General features: G+C 39.1%; 1 protein-coding gene across 5 annotated transcripts in view; it reads right to left on the bottom strand.

Annotated features, from left to right (window-relative positions):
* Nucleotides 1-16,635, bottom strand: part of MSH2 (mutS homolog 2) — a 55,206-nt gene that overhangs the window by 24,147 nt on the left and 14,424 nt on the right. For all 5 annotated transcript variants that reach the window (XM_075147317.1, XM_075147315.1, XM_075147319.1 and 2 more), the window contains exon 7: nucleotides 3,308-3,507. In XM_075147317.1, the coding sequence (XP_075003418.1) occupies nucleotides 3,308-3,507 (200 nt within the window). The remainder of the gene's footprint in view (nucleotides 1-3,307; nucleotides 3,508-16,635) is intronic.

The raw sequence follows: 16,635 nt of genomic DNA, 5'->3' as shown, positions 1-16,635 counted from the left end.
TTCAATCCAACTTCATATTCAGTATCCACCACTTGAAGTAAAATAGTGGAGTCAGTGAGTACTGAGGGTTTAGAAAAGTTGTATGTGTATGCTTTTCCTAAAAGCATAACACTTGGCATTAAGAGAATATGAGCGAGAAACACCACTGAAAAATTCTAAATTAAACTCCAACCTGTCTTGCACCTGCATTCATAAACTCATATAAAAGATGCATGGGAAAAAAAACCCTTTTGCACCTATTCAACATTATTAGCATGTAAGCTAACCATTGAGAGAAAGAATAATAGACTTATGTACCGTCAAAAGCAGAGATGCATATTGATCACAAAGCCTATCTGCTCCCAGGTACAGTGTTTAACTTAAATCATAATTTACTTACTGAAGCACAGATAAGTGTTTATTACACGCATTAAAGACTTTCCTATTAAGATGGTTTAAAATGTTGTATAGAAAGTAAAATCAAGCACTAATCTTCAAACTTGAAACATTTATATAGTTAGTTTGGCAGCAAACAGAAGAATGAAAACTGACACTATTCTATCAAGGGAAAACAGACAAATCTCGATGAGTAAATGCACTTAAACCAGCCATTTTGATGGTACAAAAGGTCTTGGAAAAAATGGTGAGGAAAGAACAAAGAGCAAAATGGAAATTGGGATAAAATACAGTATGGGTTTACTCGAGGCAGATCATACCTGTATAGCGCAACATCTGTCTAAGACAACTGACTGCCTAAGACAAAGGGAAATCTGTAGACCTAATCTGGGCTCTTCTAAGGCATTCAATACAGTGTCACATGGGACGCTAAGATGCAAGATTCATGATTAATACAATGATCAGAAGGCAGATAAAGAGGACATCACCAACTGGCAAAAGACGAATGAGCTGGAAGGACATCAGCAACACAGTTCCTCCAGGTCTCATACAAGCATTTATCTTTTTAAGATGTGTGAATTAATAATATTAGTGCACAAAAGAAGGCTGCTTATAAAATTCACTAATATATACAATGTGGAAGATATCAGTAGATGAAATTGGAACAAAATAAATCAGGAACATAACTAACTGACCTTGAAAACTGGGCTAATAGAAATGAAATAAAATTTAAGAGTGAGTAAGATGACGCATTGATAGATAAACGAATTTCCACTATGAGTAGGCGAATAATCAGCTGGAAGTGACAAAGGATGGGAAACAGCCAAGCTCGATCACAACATGCTTATAACACACCAGTGCAACAGTCATGGAACAGTACTGGAACATGCAGTAAGACGTATTTCCAAAAGCGTTAAGGAGGCATTCAAGCCACTGTATACGATATGGTAAAAATACACCTGGAATGCAGCATATCCTGTATCCTGCATATTTACAGGCTTAAAATAAAGACTATCAATCTGAGATGGGAAGGAAGATGCTTCAGAAGCTTCTTGAAGACAGAGAACTTGTAAGTACCTAGATTTTATGCCCCAGCTGTTTGAGTAATGAAAAACTGCTCCCTTTTGCCAGCAATAGCAAAACGATTTGATGACTCAGAGTCCTTTTCCATCTTATGCAGGTTTCTTATGTCCAAAAAATAAAAAAAGTAATCTTCACTCACTGCCCCCCTCCTCAGCTTTCAACATCCATAAAAACAAGCATCTCCCTTTCCTTTGAGGGAAAGGCAATCGCTGCTGATCACTTCATGGTGTAGTTGCTCTATCTCCCCATAGCCATTCACGAGAAAAGTAAGTTCTGAAACTGGCAGATACTCAGAATTGTCAAAAATATTTCTGACTTTCCATCTCTTGAAGAGTCAAGAGATTTTATACAGTCTTAAACAGGAAAATGATCAGATCCAATCTGAATCAGTCACATACATTCAAAATTACCAGGCCATTCTTGTACTTTAAACAAGGGTGTACAAGTACAAAGAAAAACAAAAGTAACACATTTCACCTATTTTAAATTATCTTAGATATACTGCTGATGAATGCCCTACTAAGGCCAACTGATTCACGTGTAAGAACCTTTTGCAGTCTATTAATTTTTCCATATGGTGAGCTTAGCAGTTTGCCTTACACAGCTTGCTCCTCAAAACTTGTAAAAATGGAATTGTTTTCCCACCCCAACGTTATGACAGAGAAACTCTGTTGATCCGAATGACAACTAACAGAAAAAGAAGTAAAGACAGGAAGCGAGCATTTTGAACTAATAACTCAGTTTAAGATGGAAATCAAGAGCTCCATGCCAAGGCAAAACCAAGCAAAGTCTGTCTGGAAAAGCCAAAGGGACATGACTGAGGCAGCTAAAGTGTGGCACAGCTCTTTTTTTTTTTTTAAAAAAAAAAAAAAAATTGTATCTGCCAGTTCCTTCCCAGTTTTAGATCTTAACTGCTTTTGGAAATAATACAGCCAGCAACCAAAAATTAATTTATTTCAAGATTAATATTTTAGAAGATAAGTTTCATTACTTGAAGTCATAAAACCATAGTAAAGAAAAGTATAAGATACTGGGTAATATTACTGTCTACTCAAATATAGGGAAGAAGTTTTTGTAACCATACCATTTCAAAAATTATCTCTCTTTAAGGCTTTGGTGCTTGCTTTATGCAAAGAGATTTTCAAACAAATTAATGGGCTTTTACCAAAATATGCTTTCTGACAGGCTAGGACTCCTATTGCTGTATTGAATCACCCCCATTATGCTGACACTACCTTATTCTGCATTTTCTTGGTAACACATAGAAAAGGAAAAGAAATAGGAACCTTTGTATTTTCTAGACTTGCTTGTCATAGCATTGAGCTTCCTACTAATGAAGATCAGAAGAAACCCTGCCACGTTACTCTTATCAAATACAGGAGCATTACGATTTTAAAAAAAGTAAAAAAGCCATTCAAATTATACCAATAACGCTTAAACTGGTTTTTTTTGTGTTTAATTTCAACCCAGAGTGCAAAGTGTCTTCAAAAGGGACACAATAATATTGTATGAACAGTATCTTGTTTGTAAGATCATAATACACACACAATTGGTCAAGAATTCTTAGAGACAAGTCGACATCAAAGATCACAGACCATCACCCAACAGTTCAAGCATTTCAGCTACACACTAATTGGAACGCTTTTTCGTGTAAAGATTTGGCTATGTTTATTTTTAAGTATCTGATTGGCATTTCAGAATTTCAGCTCATTTCAAATTCAGATGTCTTTAAGCTTTATTCCCGCAACATGAGTACACAGGAAAAAGGTAATCTTTGGAAATCTACACGCCATTTCTTTGCATCATCAGTGTATTATAAAACATTGAAAATAGACAGGGGTAGCATTACCTTCATGTTTTTCTAGTGCTTGTACAACATTAGGCAGTTGGTTAATAGCCTGATACATTCGGTAACAGTCCTGTAAGTTTGCTGCTTGTCTCTGAAATTTCTTTGCCAGTCGGTTAAGATCTGGGAAGCGACGTAAGAGATCTTCTTGAAGGCACTGACGTAGTTCTGGATCCACCACAAAAGCTTCAACCAAATTCAACCTAAATAAGAAGTTCATAAAAATGATGAGCATGGCATGGTCTGCAATTCTTTTATGTCACTAATTAGAATGAAAACATTTATCTGGCAGTTTCTATCTATCCCTTCTCTATGACTGTATCCATTAGCCCACTTTCTTGATAAAAGAACAAACAAAACTAGGATAACGCATGAGCTGAGAAAGCAAGGATATTTAGCCTATGTCATGCTTCTGTAGTTTTTAACAGTTGGGGTATCTAATGAACAGCATTGGAGGGAAACTGTTTCAAGCACAGATGCCAACCTTTGTCCTGTAGGTATGTCAAAGCTCAGAATCTACTTTGAGATTAATCCTTTCCCTGCACCATAAAAAAAGTCATCGAGTAGTCTATGAAAGAACAGATATTAAGTAGGAAAAACCCACACTGTAGGAAAAAAAACACTCTTGGAGGAGTTTAGCTGCCTGTTATCAAGGCCAACATTGACACTGTGCAGTTGTGCAACCCTGGATCACAGAATCAGAATCCTTGAGGTTGGAAGGCACCTCTAGACATTGACTACTCCAACCCCTTTGCTTAAAGTAGGGTCAGCTAGAGTCTGCGGCCCAGGACTGTGTCCAGTCACGTTTTGAGTGCCTCCAAGGATGGCCCCAGTATCAACCCCTGGGATACACCACTAGTGACTGGCCTCCAGCTGGACTTCATGCCCCTGGTCACAATCCTTTGAGCCTGGCAGTTCAGCTAGTTTTCAGTCCACCACAATGTCTACTTATCTAGTCCATACTTCATCAGATGTCATGGAAGACAGTGACCAAAGCCTGTTGAAGTCAAGATAAACAATATTCACTGCTCTCCCTTATGCAACAACCTAGTCAATTTGTTGTAAAAGGCTATCAGGTTGGTCAGGCATGATTTTCCCTTCGTAAATCCATGCCAACTACTTCCAATCACCATCCTGCCCTTAGTATGCTTAGCAATGCTTTACAGGATTATTTGCTCAATCACCTTCCCAAGGATGAAGATGAGGCTGACCAACCTGTAATTCCCTGGATAGTCCTTTTTGCCCTTCTTGAGGATTGGAAGAAAGCAAATGTCACTCCTATCTTCAGAAGCCTCCTCTAATCATCATTACCTTTCTGAGACAATCAAGATTGGTCCCACAATGACTTTGGCCAGCTACCTCAGCACTTGTGGGTATATTCCTTGGGTCCCACAGACTTGCATGTGTCAAATTCGTTTAAATGTTTGCTAAGCTGATCCTCCTCTAATGATGTTGTGTCTTCTTTGCTCCAGACTTTGCCACTAGTTTCAGATGCTTGGGATGCCTGAAGGCAAATCTGACCAGTAAAGACCATTGTGAAGAGTTGTGTAAGAAAGAAGTGTGAGAAGCCTTTTTTGGGGCGTCCTCACCTTCAGTCAAGAGCTGCATTCAAACTAAGGCACTTGTCATTAGTTCTCACCTGAGCTATGCTGCAGCCATGCCTGTGCCTGGCCATGCACCCCACCGATCCAGTCTATGACCCACTGACTTGACTTCCTTGCTTCACCTCAGATCATGACTATAGACTTGCCTGGAGATCCAGACTTTTGGCCGAACCTGGTTGCTGTCACCAGATATACCCTGTTTGCCTCATACAGGTACTGGAGGACTGAGTCCTGATCAATGAGGGAACTGTCTCTACCTGCCTTGTTGTCACCCTTGACTCCCAGCTTGCCTTCCCTTCAGCCTGCCCTTGTTGCTGCTGCCTGACATTTTGTTTTGTTTTGTTTTTTAACTTATGAAATAAATATTCTTTAAGTGCTGAAAGCAAGCATAAATCTCAATGAGAAGTGACAGAGCATTAAATTATATTTTCCCCACTAGAATGTAAGAGTACTTTCATACATTTCTTGCTTTCTTTTTTGTACCAGTTAACATTGTCATCTTTACATATTTTGCATTACTTTGCATTCGTAGTTAAACAAAGTAAGTCAGATATTGTTCATTTTGGAATGCCAGAGAGTTCAGTGTTCTTTGGTCTCACTTTAGGAATACGAAGGAAGAACTCTACCCGTCTCAGAGACCTCCACATGTGAACACTGTGTTGACTTCTGGTTAATCACATTAGCATGCTATCTATCAGTATCTTGGTTTCAGCAGGGAAGTTAATTTCATTTAGAGACATGCAAGCAGAGAAAGGGCAGCTTTCACCACATTATTTTTACTTTTTTGCTTACTGGCAGAAAAATGCATCAGTTTCAATAATAGGAACATTTGCATTTGCAAACTGCATTGGGAATGACAATTTTTTTTTTGTCATTTTGAAAGCAGTAATCTCTGCATTACGCCATGCAGTGTTCTGCAGAGAGAGCTAGACACTTGAAACAGTACACAGAGGTTAACATGGCACACTGCCTCAGCTAATTAGTAAAGACAGTCACTCAAGAAACAAAGGCTTTGTCTAAGGTAACACAGGAGATAGAGACCCCTGGACAGGTAGAAGTACATTTCTGTATATAAAAAATTCAAAAGGAATGTCCTCCTGTTGCAGCAAGTGTTCTACCCACACGACTCCAGAGAACCTTCTGTATTATACTGAACAAAATCAATGAAAAAGACAAGAGAAGAATCCTACCTCTACATTTATCCATTCAACTATTGCCTTAATAAATAAAGATTGACATTGCTAACCTATAATGGTACTTTATTTCCAAAAAAGATAGGAACCATGGGGAATCTCTAAAAGATACATTAAAATTTCAGCATGTAGACAGAGCTTGTGAGAAGTAGACAGGAACATACTTAAGATACCTATTGCAAGAATGCAGAACAAGATTTGTATAAGTAATGTCATAATAGCCAAATAATTTCTAATTCTGATCCCTATTGATGTTCTAAGCACAATTTCTAGCTTTCAGGCTTCTGTCAAATGCTTTGGAGGAATAACAAGAATCACACGATTCTGTCATAGCAGATACATTCCCATCTTTATTAAAAATCCCCACAATTTAACTAGGAGACCTGACTGAAGACTCGCATCACAAACTTTTCTCAGAAGCACCAGCAGCAACTGGTGACCAAACACACTTTGTAAATACCAGGTTTTTTTAATATTAAAAAAAAGCAACCAAAACAACCCACCAAAGACACCCGATACAACTGCTTAACAGCCTAAATATAAGCCTACTAACCAAATGTCTGCCTGCTTTGCCAAGGGGATTACAGAAAGAACAAATCCCATCTGCAGATCTTCCCATCAAACTATCTTCAGCCCTGTCAGAGCTTACTGAAACTAGCACCAGTACCTGCCAACTTGTTCCTCTTCATAGTAACCAAGTAACTTGGTCATTTTTAGTCCTGTAATCTGGAAACAATTCCTTTGGCAAAACCAAGACAGGATTCACTGAAAACTTACAATAAAGCATACCCACGTGTTCTTACTTACCCTGCTTGGTCTTTAGCAGTTATGGTCACGACAAACAAGCACAAGAGGTTGCGCTATTCTGATGTTATATCCTCTCACTTCCCAGGTGATATGCAGTATTTGTAAACCTATTTATTACTTCTCAATTATCAAAATATCACCACATCAATCCATAAAGAGGCAGTAGTCACGAATACCTTGATACTTTCTTACCTGCGAAGCTGCATGAAGTTCTAGTTTAAAACACCCTTTCTTCACTTAATAAAAGTACTAGGAAGAAAGCAACACACACACATTTGGAGGGTTTATCCAATTATAAAAATGAATTTTAATCTAGAAAAATACTACTCTTACCTGGGGTAGGAAACCAGGGTTTGGTGGTTTTATCCAACCTGCTTAAGCTACACGCTACTTCATGATTTCCACATCAAAATTTCCAGTATAAAAACTATTTTCTCTGATTTTGATGACCCATCTCAACATGCAAGAATGTGCAAAATTCAAGTTTGTCCTCTATATTAGATCCCGTCTTGCCCTCTGATAGCTTACGTTTCAGGCCAGAGCATTTAGTTGCTCTTCCAAGAGGTCCTTACACAATCAATAATCCTGGCAGTCATATACACATGGAATCAATTCTTGAAACTTCCTAAATTTTGCACTTGGAAAAGACCAGCAGCAACAGTTTCTATAATGCCACAGTACCTATCTTTAAAACCCAATTGCACAGAGACTTGCCTTCAACCTGACACAGAGATGCCCGGCACCCTTTCTGAATCCATGTAAAGCTCTGTAAGACACAGGCAGATTACATTCTTTCTTTCTATACACGTTGCTTTATACTTATTCTCATTAAAATCCAAACCATCCTTGTTCTGTCCAATCAGTCGGGCTGTTTTGGTTTTCATTAGAAGCTCTTGCTCGTTACTTGTGTCACCTATAAAAGTGTCAGTACCTACTAGCCAGCTGCTATCCTAATCATTAGAGAGTATCTCAAGTGCAGCTTCTAGACTCTTGAGCTTACCTTTGCCAAGATTAAAGCCTTTTTTTTTTTTTTTTGCTTGTGCCTTTTACACAAACAAACCCTTCACTTTCATCCCACGACTCCCTCAGCTTGTTCAACTGCCTCTTGGATAAGAACTTGTCAAAGGCGTTTTGAAAGCTCTAATTTATTCTTTTTTTTTTCCTCTTTTGTCCACAACAATGACAAGTTCAAAGAGTTCTCAGATCAGCATGATACAATTTTCCTCTGCCAAAAGCATGCTAATTAGACTAACATCTCATGACCTTCCTAGTACTGTTCTATCTTCCCCCTGCCCCATATTTGCCAACCACGAATATAAGGTTTGTGTTCATGCCACATTTTGCATAACAATTTCCTGTATGGTAAGAATACATACAAGGTTGCTGAATAGAAAGGGCTACGTTAAGATAATGCAACTATAAGCCATGCCTAATGCTCACAAGTAATAATGAAATCAAATGACAGGTTGTTTTTAACATAACTGTTTTCAACTGAGGAAACAAAAAAAGAAAATACAAAGAGAAACAAATAAAAAAATCCATGAAAGCGTAATCAAACAACAGCTGACAACACTGGATAACTTGTTTCTGCCGCAGAGCCAAAAGGGAAAGAAAAAGAAGGCAAAACTTTCCACCACAGATCTAAGGCACCACAGTCAAGATTTCAGAAACAATTATAACTAGTGAAACCACACTAGAACATAAATGAAATCTTTGTTTCAAGACGGTTATTTAATTTGCAAATTAAACCACAAACACAGCAAACAATATTTCAACTAATATAACTGAAAACCAACACAAGTACTTTTCTTGAACTTGGAAATTATAACCCCCTTTTTTTCCTGCTATTCAAAACCACGGCTATTTATCAGCTTTGAAGTGCAGTAACAAGTAACATTAGGCTTAGCGTGCTTTGAGAGCAAAAGGGAGAGAAAAAAACCCCACACCTATGTCCAAGTTTCTGTTGGATATTCCGTAACCCAATTGAAAGCATTTTATCCTTTCCCGTGTTTTATTGTTGATAAGAGGCATTTCTCGGCCCTACTATTAACAGACTAACACTCCACACCAAAAAAAGACACCAAAAATCTGTTTTCAATCTAATAAATGGCACACGCTTTCCCAAGTCTCATCACAATGGTTCCGTTCCACCGAGGTTTACATCTCATTTGACATCAGAAAAGATTGCTTCTTCCTTCACTACGTCTATGCAGCATTCTTCATCATGATTTTAAGGTTATTGCACTCAATACTGCCGCAACACAGAGGTTGTCAGGAAGGTTTAATTATATTTCTAGGCTTTTACAGAGCTAGATATAGGAGTTTAAGTTAACGGGAAAGCATTAATCAAGCCTGATTTGTACAGAAATTTCATAGAAGGATGAAAAGAATTCTGTCTGTAGAAATAATAACTAAACTAACAGATTAAAATAAAAGACCAGAGTTAGAATGAATAGAATATTTTTAATGCCTGAGCAGGATCAGTCAGCACAAAAAAAAACGTAACAAACCAGCAAGCTGTACGACAAGCTGAGTTATAAATCACCCAGGTTTTAATCTCTCCTTTACCGACATCCTGCAAAACCCTGGGCAGTTCTGCGCCTCTCTGTGCGTGCTGGAAGGAGAACGCTTCCTCCAAGCACCTCTACTCAGAAGGATTCTGGTTTTTTAATCATATTCTGAAACTTGGATCCATATATAATCAGTAATATATATATATTTAATAATGAGTAATATATATATTTGATTACTACTACAGAGTAGTAGCTTAAAATCCCAAATTCTGGTAGACATTTTCATGGGGAAAAACTGTACTAACTAAAAATTCTACATGACACAAGGAAAAAAGTGTTAACACTGAAATCAAATTAAGAATGCACTCTTTTACAGGAGAAGCTGACTTACTTTTAAGAAGATCTTAAAGGTTGTAACTCCCCTGACTGTACAACATCCGAGACTTCTGAAGAGCATACATTTGTATTCTCCGCCCTCTAAATGTTTTCTATGACTGCAGGATAAGATGAACTTTTCTGTCCAACTGTTCACCTTGATTATAGAGAATTTTAACAGAGAAACACCACTTACAAAAGCAGCATACTAAGAACTGCTTTAAGATACGCTGAAACTTTCATCTCACCACAAAAGTTTCAGAATATGCACAGTTGTACCAGTTTAATTTCATATTTCCTTTATATAGAGGAAAGTGGAAAACACTTCATATACCATTATTTTTGATTTCCCTCAGGTTTCTTTCAAACTCAGATCTCTTCTTAAACCAATGTAGCCGAGGTAAACCTTCCCTGGACACGCTTAACCCAGACATATTAAACTGATGAACTCTTCTAATCCTATAGAAATTACCAGAATAACGTAATAAACTACAGCCTCGGGTACTGCCTCTTCAACAGGAGAGCGGGCAAAGCCAAGCCACCATCCTACCTGTTCTAATTGGGTCTTCTTTTCCACACAAAGCACTTGGGATTTTAACACCCTGGAGGAAGTCCACACTAGAGCAAGTTGCTGTAGTTGATTAATACCAGCATTTGTGTTTTCCAGAAATAAGCAAGGCACTGTCCTAAGCTCCCTTTATAAACTTCTCCCTTGTGACCCAATCGTTCCCTAGACAAACATCTTCTCCCTCCCAAAAATCAGCCGAAGTCCAGTTGTCACCGCCTCAGGTAAGCAGTAAATATCACCTTAAATTTGCAAAGTTCTTTTCATGACAAAGAATCCCGGTATGCTTTACAGCCTTTGAAGTATTAAGACAGACACCTAAGATGGGTACACAGGAGCCTAAATCAGAGATCTGAAGCCTGATATTGAGAATGACTTTACTCCAGCACACATCTTAGCAGCATAAAAATCACACTGACCACCCCAGGTCATTTTGCCCAATACAATCAGAGTTGTTATATGCATTTATAAAAATAACATTCAAAATTTCTCAGACAAGCACAAAGAAATAACAACGCAAAAGATCTAGACAACCCACACACGCTTTTGGAAGTGCTTAGTTATGCACAAAAGGCTTTCTTATGAAACTGGAGCAATCTTTGTAAACAATTTAAAATAAAAATAACACAAAACCTAAAGAATAAGCAACCAGCAGCATTAGAGAGACTAATACCATCAAAAGCCATTTTATTTTATGCATACACCACAGGCTTAACACCGCTTCTCAATCCCCCACTCCGCTTACACACTCAGCTCACACCAAGTGGTTTCTGACAACAGCGCGCAGACAGAAGTTGCTCTGATTTCTGGCAGCGAGCCTCCAGCTGGTGGCAATATTGACCCAAGCGGCAGCAGCAGCCTTGCAAGGGACTCACCATAAGCACCAGTTCTTCCAGAACTTTGAAGACACAAGATTTGAATCCAGTTTTTTTTTTTTTCATCAACAACTCTGAACATTGCTCTCTGGATGAGTTGTATACATACCTCTCTAGCACAGTTTACACATGAGAGAGAATATCCCAAGTAAGGGGTCAAAATCTTTCTGTTATTTTAGTGAAATTGGTACAACTGGGCCCTACAATATCGTTAGGGTCCAAAACGTTATGTTTGAGTGAGTGTCACAAGTTGCTCATCTGAGTAAGCTCTCGTTCAGCTCTCCCAAACATGCATGCACGCACATGGGCCTGTAGTTCAGAAACAACCCAGCCAATTCCGCCAGGCCTGTGCGAGAGGCTTGCGCCCAGGTAAGCAAGGCTTCTTCCTACTGTCTGCCACAGAAGCAGCCTGCACCTTCACGTGTATTCCCCTCCACACTAAATGGCTCAAGTTCTTCTGCTGTTTCCCACCTGCTCTTGCCCAAACCGCGCAACCCATTATCATTTCTTCTTAGCCTGCTAGCACAAAGTTTCAGTTAAGAACATGCTATAAATGCTTCTGTAATATCAAATGACTTCACAGCTTCCCCCCCGAAAACCAGTTACAACCTAAAAAAAGAAAGAGCTAAACTAAAAGACGCAGCTTGCCTAAATAGCAAAGCTTTCAAGGCGACAGTGAAGGAGTGCAACCACGTCCAAATACATCCTCAGAATTTAAAGTACATTACTGTTTTATGTGCGGGATGTGAAATTACAGACTTCTAGCAATGAAGCGATATTGTATAATAGGGTAGATAACAGAAACAGCAAACCAGGAACAAACAGCCCCACAGTGATGCATCTTACAATTTACCTGTAATGTTTGTGTTCTTAAAGACAACGCTGTCATCCCAGTAAAATTATAGCAATCCTCTGATGACCTTCCCAGCTTCTTAAAAGATTTTGCAATGATTCCCAGTTCTAGACCCAAACAGGGAGTTTCAAAACTTTTCCTCTGCAGAAACAAAAAAGTCACAGAGACCAAGCACGACCTGGCTCAGTGGTACGGCATGAAAGCTGTCCTGCTCTTTACGCAGGCAAGCCACGAGGCATGGAGGAAGAACAACCTGTAGTCTGGTAAAGGCAGCTGCAGACACCCCAGGCTGACACTGAAGGTCGTGCTCCCAGTAGCAGCCCTCTCCTTAAACACCCACCTTCATTTGCTGTAGCTGTGTTAGCTTGCCACCAGCGAGGCTCCCCTGAATTAGCTCGCTCTGGGGTGGCTCTGCCAGCTGCGGACAAGCTCAGTTGTATCTTGATGTTGGTTTAAGCTGGCTAGGAAATTATGCCCTCAAGCCACAGTCCCACAAACACTTCTAAGCTGGAGGAAACCAGCACTGCCACCGCAAAAAGCGTGAGGTAGTATTGCTACCTGCTGCTCTTCTCCACCCTGCCATTCTTTCTCCCTCAAGTCAGAAGTGAACTCAATCAAGGGATCTCCAGGCAAATACCCGATGCCCTCAGGATGTATTTAGTACTAGAAATGGGCCTTCATTCCACTATTACAGGGCAGGTCTTTGGATTAAACTTGCTACTACTGTCTTTTAATCTCAAACGTATAACTTGAAGCAATCATGAATATGCTGACTATTTCTTGCGGCTCTACTGAAGCAGTCCCTTGTGATGCACAGTCCAAGGTTTGAAGGGCAGCTTTAGACCCCCGAGGAGCCACAGAAATCACACTGCGCACACTTCCAGAGCACTGGGTACACAAAGTGTGCTCCTAAGCAGCCGGACAAAAGCGCTCCACATCAGGCTCCCTGCTGTTTAACCTGAAATATTAAGTAACATAAAAGAAAGCCTCATCCAAACATCAGTCTCCTGCCTTTTCTAATTTTCCTAATTAGTCCCCAAACCGTCCTGCCATGAAAACAATATTGGACATTTACAACCTCAGAACGGTCCACTTACAGATGAATTTTTAAATTCAATAAATGCATTCATTCTTCCAAATAATCAGAGTTCACTCCTCTACATCAGTTACATTTATATAACATAAAATTAATATGTATCAGGAAAGCAACAGGCTCTTTCCCACCCTACATGAACTCCTGCATATACCATTTGAGTATTATGTCAAAGACTAGAGATAGTAAATTGAAGCCCTGAGATTACATCAGGGGTACCAGGCACAAAATAACTATTTTCTGTAACAATCAAGCAAAGCTTTGGAAGCTGTTACATATTGACTGTGAGGTTGCAAGCTAATGAGCTCAGAATAAAAAAAAAACAAACATAAAATGGGATTCTCAGAAAAAGCATCGTTAACTCCAATACAATGTTTTCTTCCCCAAAAATACTTATTGTAGTCTTATTTATTCTGAAATAGGTTACCAATAATTTGCTATTTTTGCACAAGTGTTTAAACATTTTCCAACCCCAGCAGATTCGGCAAGGTAAAGAAGAAAACAATTCTTCAGCAGAAAAATAAAATCTTGGGTCTTATCCTTGCCAGCAAGGTACCACTTCATGCAATTAAGATCTTGCTCCTGAAGCAGACTGCTGCAACAGCAGTATTTTTAGACCCTGAGGGAAGGGAGTGCCTGGCACCACTCTGAAGCATGTGCAAATAAAGCAGCAGCACACAGGCAGAGCTCGCTGTGCCTCCTCTAGCCAGGAAGCCTGTCAAAGCGAAGAACTGCAAGGCTCTGAGGCATGCACACAAATTCCCTATGATGAAAAGTAAAAGAAGCAGAAAGGAAACATTTTTTTTCTTCATTTATAAGGCAAGGCTGGCAGTGCTCCTGATGGTACTATCACACACCGGTCTCGTCACACGGCCAAGAGCCGCAGGCTGCAAGCTGTGTTTCAGAGCAACAGGGAGAGGGATCTTCAGGAGCATTTCTACAGGCAGGCGATGACCACAGCTTGTCAAGGGTCCCACTGTTTCTCTCCAGATAGGACAGAAGGACACCTATGCCCTGCAGCAGGGACCCAAAGAGGCCTCCAGCATCTCCCTCTCACCAGCTCCTACCGATGGTTCACTGAGACGGTTGGGACTACTCCGTGCTCCCACAGCAGACCAGCCCTGCTCTAAGGGACTTGGGTCCTGAAAATATTAAAACATTTAAAGCAAAAGTATTGTTCCTGTCTATATTCTAATAAAACTTTCATGCACCTGTGCATCCAACCTACACCTACACGATCACCCCAGTCGCAGATAAAACCAATACCAAGTGTCCTTTATTTCTCATTCCACAGCCTGGGTATATTACTTACAGTAACAGTCAGTTGTTATATCCAAGTTATAGAAAAGGAAAATAAACCTTCACTTATGTTTCCCGAAAGTTATGTTTCCCAAATAAGAGTAAGTTTTATTTTTTAATTATTACTGAGAACTGCCATTCAGACTGGAATTTTATGTAATAGCACTATTTAGATTTGATTTACCACTCCTCATTCTCAGTTAAGAAATAATAAATTATTACCCTTAAAGAATTAAGTGGCTCCACAAAAGAGGAGCTAGGATAAAAAGGGAAAATTCTCACCTTGTAGCAACCTGCTACTTCACAGAATGATAAACACTGTTCCCAACTTTTAAACATGCACGCTTATTGAAGAAAAAAAACATACAGAAGATCCATCAGCAAAGTTGAATTTTGAATATAAGATGTTTTACACAGCAAGTCCTCTCCCACCTCAAAAACCCAGCACAATCTTGCTGGACTAAAGAGTCTCTTACCCTCAAGGAACTTTACAGGTAAAAGTGATAAGAGGATATGTCATAACACAAGATTCCCGAAGTATCTCCTAAACACTTTGACACAGACATATTTTCTGTCTTCCCAATGTTACAAGAGACTTGATTTATTAATTTATTTCCATACATACATTATTTTTCATAAAATTTCCATAGTCTGTCTTCTGTAGGAGCTAAAAAATATTCAAGTAGCATCTTCATAGTGAATTTGTCAAAGGCAGCAGGTTTATTGAGCAATGGTACTCAACAGCTCCATTCCACAGATTCAGACACTTTTCCAATTCGAGGATAGGCAGATATCCAATTTATCCTCCTGTAGCAAGTTTGATAATCCAATTCACAGTATAAATTAATTAGCGTAAGCTCTAAAAAAGTCAAGATACCAAGAGAAAGCAAACACTTACAAGTCAGATCATTAAATGTGAAGAACAGGCTTTTGGTATTGCTTGGTCTGCATTTAAGAAGATGTTAATCTTCTCATGTTTATGATGATAGCAGGTCATGGACCAGCTGCAGAGGAGCAAAAGGATTAGTTTTAGATGGCAACTTTCCTCACTTTTTCATGGATTAGTTTTCACCAGGTGAACAAGCCAAACCAAATTATTCTGTAGCTATGAGACCAAAAAAGGGGAGCAGCAGGCGCTGAAGGCCAGAACTGGGATTGCCCCTTTTGGCAACTGCCTAGTTTTACTGGATTAGATGCTATACAACATTACACCCTTGATTATTTTAGCATGCTAAATTCCCCATCAAAAGATGAACCAAGCAGCTACATGAACACTAGTGCCAATGCCAATAACAAGGGAACTGGTGACAATCCACGGTCAGGGACGCATGACTACACCTTTTGATTTAAATAGTTACAGACAGTGTCAGCCAACTATTAAACAACTCAATGTCACAGGTTGCTGCGTGATGCATAAGAGTCAAAACCAAAAAACCTTCACACTGAATTCCGACCACTGAAGACCAAGGAAATCCTACATACAGAACAGCTAGTGTGAGCAAGTGTCAAGGACATGAAGACAAAAATATTCTAATTTAAATAAAGACAAGAACAACCAGTTTCACAATACTTTTTTTTTTTTTTAACATTGCCATTCTATCAACATAGTATTTAGGCTTCTGGAAAACAAATGCCCATCTTTTAAGAATTACTAATAAACCTCCATTTCTTATATGGTAACAAAGAACAATGGAGACAGCAGAGCAAGAACTCATCAAGTTCTGTACAGTCATGGGCAAGTTCGTAAACTCCATATAGTGAAACCGCCCCACCCAAAACCTTGCAGAGAAACCGAAGACGGAAAGCAGCTAAGGCTGCTTCTCAGCATAATGCCTCACACTGCGGAGGTTTTGTGCCATCTTCCTTTTTAATTAAATACAGCATTTTAGGATCCAGCGATAAAACAATATTACTGCATGGTCTTCAAAGACTAGAGACAGCTGAGGAAAGGTATTTCCATTATTATTTTTTGTAAGTTGCAAGTTTCCATACATTATTAAAATTAAGAGGTTAAGTTTATTACGCTCCATCAACACTAATACTCTTTTAAATTGCTAACCTGTGCATTTCCTTAAACTAGTGCAGACTAAGAGCATACTGAACAAGTTCTATTTCTTTGCTGTAAAAAACAAATATTTCTTCATTTGCATTCAT

The sequence above is a fragment of the Calonectris borealis genome, chromosome 3 (assembly GCF_964195595.1).
Source record: "Calonectris borealis chromosome 3, bCalBor7.hap1.2, whole genome shotgun sequence".
Classification (NCBI taxonomy): domain Eukaryota; kingdom Metazoa; phylum Chordata; class Aves; order Procellariiformes; family Procellariidae; genus Calonectris; species Calonectris borealis.
The sequence above is the reverse complement of the archived record's forward strand: the minus strand, read 5'-3'. Positions and strand labels throughout refer to the sequence as shown.